The 6,000-nt window shown below is 38.4% G+C and overlaps 1 protein-coding gene across 2 annotated transcripts in view; it reads right to left on the bottom strand.

Moving 5' to 3' along the window:
• The window catches only part of srrm4 (serine/arginine repetitive matrix 4), a 61,721-nt gene that overhangs the window by 3,940 nt on the left and 51,781 nt on the right, over positions 1–6,000 (bottom strand). For both annotated transcript variants that reach the window (XM_005928889.3, XM_005928888.3), the window contains 5 exons: positions 5,423–5,588; positions 1,615–1,940; positions 1,216–1,410; positions 1,049–1,123; positions 777–932 (listed from right to left, as the gene is read on the bottom strand). In XM_005928889.3, coding sequence (XP_005928951.1) covers positions 777–932; positions 1,049–1,123; positions 1,216–1,410; positions 1,615–1,940; positions 5,423–5,588 — 918 coding nt within the window. The remainder of the gene's footprint in view (positions 1–776; positions 933–1,048; positions 1,124–1,215; positions 1,411–1,614; positions 1,941–5,422; positions 5,589–6,000) is intronic.

Genomic DNA, 6,000 nt, shown 5'->3' on the forward strand with positions numbered 1-6,000 from the left:
CATGGTACTCAAGCATGGACTAACCTAGACTTGATAAAGTGATGTAGAGACAAGACATAACCGAACCATAACTTTATTCATAATTTAAAAAACAAACAAACATTTATTTGTATTGGCAGCCCACCATGTGCCTCCACCTAGACTCAGTCACCCTGTAGGCACTGTGTCCACATCATTTTCCAGTGCTGACCAAACCCTTATAATCCTTTGGTTATAGCATTTGTTATGTGTTCAGACCATAATAACAGTCTCTCGTTGATTTCTACATGGGCACACTTTTAAAAATTTTAATTAAAATCTTCAAAAATATGGAAATCTTATATGATCGTCACCAACTCATTCACTGCAGGGATAGGAGCGTCCAAAACATTCATAGCCTTTAAAACAATGAAACGATAACTAGACACTATTAACATTTAGTTATAATAATTACATTGTGCTATTTCTGTGGCTGTTTCTGAGTGTCTTTTTTCTCCAAGCAAAAGAAGTGTCATGTTAAAGTCATGGTCAACTTTCTCCTTTCTTTTAAATTTCAGATTTCCTTCTGTCACCATCTGTTTCTTTAGCCCCTGTGGTGGCTTCTGAGCCAACACTTGTCTCATCCTCAGGCTAAATGCCATTTCAAGGTACGTAGCTCATCAACACGGGTGAAAGATTTCAGGTTGGGAACTTGTCCAACCGAGGGGGTGGAGGGTGGGACCAGCAGTACATTTTTGCTGCCTTTAGGCATAAAACTGTACATTGTACTATAAATAACCAGGCCAGTAGAGCTGTACCTTGTGATTCGCCGTGCTTCCAGATGGCTTGGTGAGTCTCTCCTCCTTTTCTTCATAGGAGAGTAGGATTTGCGTCTTCGCCTTTTCCCACTAACTTTATGTGTATGCTTCGCATCTGTCTCTCTGGAGCTAGCTGTTCTTTTTCTGTCTCGCAGTCTGGGAGGCAGACATAACATAGTGAAAATTTAATTAACAACAATGTCAATATATGTTTATTCCCATGCATTGCAAATGAGGACTCATTAGTATTTGAAACATGTAGTGAAGTTCACCTGTCGGGACTGTATCTCGAGTAGCTTCCTCTTCGCCTCAGATCAGCTGAATTACTCATTGAGCGTGAATATGAGCTACAGTGACAAAATGAGGAAAAATTCTATTGAAGATTACTGACATTTCTGCAAAATAAAATAACAAGTGACGTACTATGGAAACATAAAACCTGCAAGATGAAAGCGAGGGGCTTCGAGAGTAGCGTCCAGAGTATCTGGAACTCCCTGAGGATCTGCTCCTGCTCCTGCTGCTAGATGACCGGGTTTTTGGTCGCCCTTGAGACAAGTCGCTCCTCCTCTCTGAGCAGCTTGATGTCTTTGGGGATCTCACAACCTCTAGCCGACACCCCAAGGTTATCTGCTCTCTTTAAAAGAAATACATTAAGATGTTTCACAACTTTGAGTGAAGAAACCAACTGTGTATCCAAGGTTGGGTTTAAATAAATGCTTCCCTTTATTCTCCACTCATCAGATTAAAGATTCAAAGGAGGAAACAGAGCATATAAACAGCAGCTAAACAAGCTTGAATTCATTCAGATGGATGATTTATTGAGAACAAAAAAAATTACCTCTTGCCATTTCCACTGAAAAGGGTTGCAGACAAACCGTCTTCCCCGTAAGGTTTGCACAAGGAAGCATAGCTGGTCACAGAGTTTCCTGAATCAGAGACATTGTCTCTCTCAGTGAACTTTAGCTTCCCTGGCGAGGCCACACGTTGACAGCTGTTGCTCTTGTTGTCAAGAGTGACACTCCCCTGAGAAACACCAGTTTTGCTCGATGGCGGCGAAGATGTGTCATTCCCAGAATCGTAATCATGTGGACCTACAGTCTGGCTCGTTAAATGCTGAGACCCATTTCCATGTAAAATCTCACTTGCAGGTTTTGACGACAAAGTCTGCAAAGAGACAAACAGGCTGCAGCTTAAAGCCAGGTGTGAACTGATACATGAAACCTGCTACCTGCTTTGATGCACTGTGAATATTCTAGTACAAAGGCACATATTCCCTTGAAAACACAGTGAAGAGATTTCTTTCTTTTTTCTTGGGACAGAAAGCTTTGAAAGATAAAGACATGCAAATTTGAAGCATGCGATTAACCTCGAAAGAAAGTCTGAACTCAACTAAAGTCAAAGAAATCAACAAGAAAACAGTTTTTAAGGAAAGTCTAAACTAAAACAATTATATGAAAGGAACAACAAAAAGCAGAAAAGAAAGAGAAAAACTATGTGTGAAAAGATCTACTGGCTCTACCTCGAGTAAAGAGAAGAAGAGTAAATAATAGACCCCATTGAAAAGCCTCATTTAAAGAACACTGAACAAACATCACAAAAATGGGTATTATGTAGAAATGAAAAGGATTGCAGACAAAGAGGGATCCCATCAGTCTAACTAAGAAAGCCCTCAGAAAAGGACAGATGACTGTGCTCTTTCTCCTGTAAGAAGTAAATAATTAGCCTGCACCGACCTACAAGTAAATCCCTAAATCTGCTGATAACATCGACTTACCAATCAAGATTTCCTCCTTAAGTAGGTAAGGTGTAAAAAAAAAGGGAAGAGCGGGCAACATAAGTGCATCATTAGAGTCGTAAATTGCAAGAAAAAGACAATAACCCTCTCTTCAAAACCCAGAGCTAGTTAGCCTTATATCGGCACTTTTTTTTGTTTCTTCAGTGTTGTTTTAAAGTTTTGGAGAGCGAAACTAGTTACCTTTTTGATTAACTGACCTCTCAATTTCAAATTTTAGTTTTTCCTTAATTGCAAAAAGTCCACAGATGGATAAAAGTAGTGACCTCTTAACAGTGACAGTTAACTAAGCTTTGATTCTGACTCCAAAACACGTGTAAGAGGTTAAGCCAGCCTCTTCTCCCAAAGGTTTCCCATTATCAAGTCTACAGTCAACACAGCAGACCGACCCTGAGGGAAATTTAAGCAAATCTTTGTCCATCTACAATCCTCTTTAACATTTGCAGTGGCACATAATCTGTGTATACTCAGGGGTAAAAGATTTCACTTACAGAAGTACATATTTAAACAAACACATTCTTCATGGCACCTCAAGATATTCTGACAAGGCTGACGTCAAGTAAACATTTAATCTCACATTCTGGCATAAAGTTCTTTTGTGCTTTTCTTTCAGGTTGGTGCCTCAAACACACTACACACTTTCAAAATATAAAACCAATTCACCACATGAACATATGGTGACATATTTTAAAATCAACCACACTCTTTTTTTATCCACTCATACCTACCTGTCCCTTTATGGATTGCTTTTTTGGGGGGAAGAAATAATAAGCAAAGATCATTCTGCATTACCTTTTGGATTATGTGCCTTTATTCACAAGATCAAACTCCATAAATAAACCTTATGCAAACACTGTAAAGCAAGGCTACCCCCTCAGCGACCAACTGTAAAGTCCTTCTGAGAGACTGTGGGAAATTGAATGCCAGGCATAATTCGATATATGGATTAATTTATTGAATTTCAATTAAAACCCTGTGGTGTTTAATTAAAAACATCCGTCTGTGCAATTAGCATAATTTAATGATTGCTGGAGAGAAATTAAATATATTTTATGCTCCAATAAACCAGAGACAATGGGGTTTTAGGACATAGCTGCATGTATGAGGCTGCTGGAAGAAACAAAAGAAAAACAAAAAAACAAAAGAGGAAACTCAAATTTTTAAATTGAAAATCTGCCTTCTAAAAAATGCTTTAAGGATGTGTTTTTTGTTGGTTTGACACTAGAACCACTGAAATGATTTGCTCTAAATAAAAAAAATGTAGTTTTCTGCAGAGGGTTGATGGGAACAAAAGCTGTCATCTTAATCTAAACCCCCGAATAAATGTAACTAGTAAGAGGTCATAGACCAAATTGTAAACACACACCTGCAACTGAATCTTATTCAACCCTTAAAACATTTATGGTTTGCACACAATCCCTTTGTTGGATGTCAATGCAGGAAGCAGGTTGCCCCTAGCTAATGAGTAATATCCCCTCTTACACTGTCCCTAACCCTTAAGTGCTATGTGCTAACTCGAAAAAGCTGCACTCTCATGCATTTTTGATGCCATTAGACCAGAAACAAGTGCACGCTGCTTTCAGATAATGGTTTAAGGCAATGTCAGTAACTTCTGTTCATTTGGAACAAAAAACACATCATTATTATCCTGTGCAGCACGTCAGTGTTACTCCTCTTGTTTGTCAGCGAAAAAGTAAAAACACACAGCTTTAAGGTAGGAGATTGGTTATTATTTTTTTACATCACTGAATTTAGCCTGTTATCAAAGTTCAGCCCATTCTCAATCCCAAAAAAACAACACTTTTATCAAAGCCCCTCAGAGATACACAAAAGGTGTCCTCTGGCACTATGCTAATAGCGAGAGATCTCTCACTCCCACCTTATATATGAATGCTTACAGACCTCTTAACAATACATTTAAATGCAGTAATTGGTATTTTTAAATGTGGCAGTAAGATTTAAAGCCAAACCATAGTGTTTTCCCAGTCAGCTTCAAATCAGTGTTTACAACTAACCAGTGAGAGAAATAAACCTAATGAGCAAGTGAAAACGAGGAAAACAGACTCTATACCTAAACTTCCTGAACAGGACACAAACTGCAGTCCCCTGGCTAACCATCCTGTGACTTACTACTCGACTTTACTTTTAAAGAAGACTCATCTCTGGGCATCTAATTACCACAATTCACGCATCGAAAGACACCAATAGCATTTAACACAACGGCAGTATTTGACACACCGGGATGAGAAAGCTTTTCAAGTGTCTGCTTACTGATGCTGCAGGCCAGAGGGGAATAAGAATTTGCAGTTACAGTGTCAGTTTATTCTGATATTTACGGTAGTATATTGACTGTAGCATGATTTCTCAACAGAAGGAGAAATAAGCCTTAAAATACCAAAATCACACTGTTTATCCAACGTGTTTTGCCAACTGTAATGTAGCGGGGACTCTACCGCCCAGTAATCATATCAGTTTTTAAAGCAGAGAAACAAGAGCTGACAAAATCGCTGAAAAAGAAGAAACCACTAACCACTAACTAAGATTTAGGCCATGTAATGTTTTGTTCAATTTGGTAAATGTTGACGCCTTTGAGGATTGTGAAGAGGGTTTAGCTGAATAAAATATGCTGTGTTTCAACTGGATATAGATGTAAGATTTTGTTCTAAAAATACAGACGTGCTTTTTTTTAATGGCCTATGTAAAAATACTTTCAGAATTGAAAGTAAATTGCCAAACGCAGCCGTCTCACTGTAGGCATTTCAGGTTGCCTGAAAATAAGCCATTTGACATGGCAATAACTGAGAAATGAAACTGAACCAGTGGCAGCACTATGAGAGTCCTAAAGAGTACTTACGGTGCCAGCAGAGAGGATGGAGCGATATTTTGGAGCCATTTTACACACTGATTTGGTTGTAGGTCTCCACTTCATGTCTGTGTAGTTGAGCACTGCATTGGTTTCCTGTCCTACAGCTGCCAGGTCTCCAAATGCTTGATGAACCACAGATTTTTGCAGATGGTGTCTGTGAGAAAATGCTGCATTTAGTTTTCATCATGACAGAGATGATTGTGTTATATTAGAGCCAATTTTGCACTTCAGAGAATGGGATAAAAGGTAACCGGAAGGCGGAAAAATATCAGACTTTATTTCACCTCCGTTTTGTGCCATTTAGTAATCATAGAGCATCTGTTACAAAATTATTTCTTGAATGTTTTTCCACGTGAAAGTTTAAATGATTCATTGGATGAAAATGTTGGAAGAATGTATAATAAAGCCACATAATTCTCATTGTTTGAGTAACCTAAACGGTTTGGACAGATCAGTCAGTTTGAATTCTGGACTTTGATTGGAGTTAAAAGTTCACAGGGATAAAGGTTCAGTCATCGAACTGTACACGCCTATATATATATATATATATATATATATATCTCACT

Source organism: Haplochromis burtoni, unplaced genomic scaffold (genome assembly GCF_018398535.1).
Source record: "Haplochromis burtoni strain Fernald_Lab_line unplaced genomic scaffold, NCSU_Asbu1 Contig_111, whole genome shotgun sequence".
Classification (NCBI taxonomy): Eukaryota; Metazoa; Chordata; class Actinopteri; order Cichliformes; family Cichlidae; genus Haplochromis; species Haplochromis burtoni.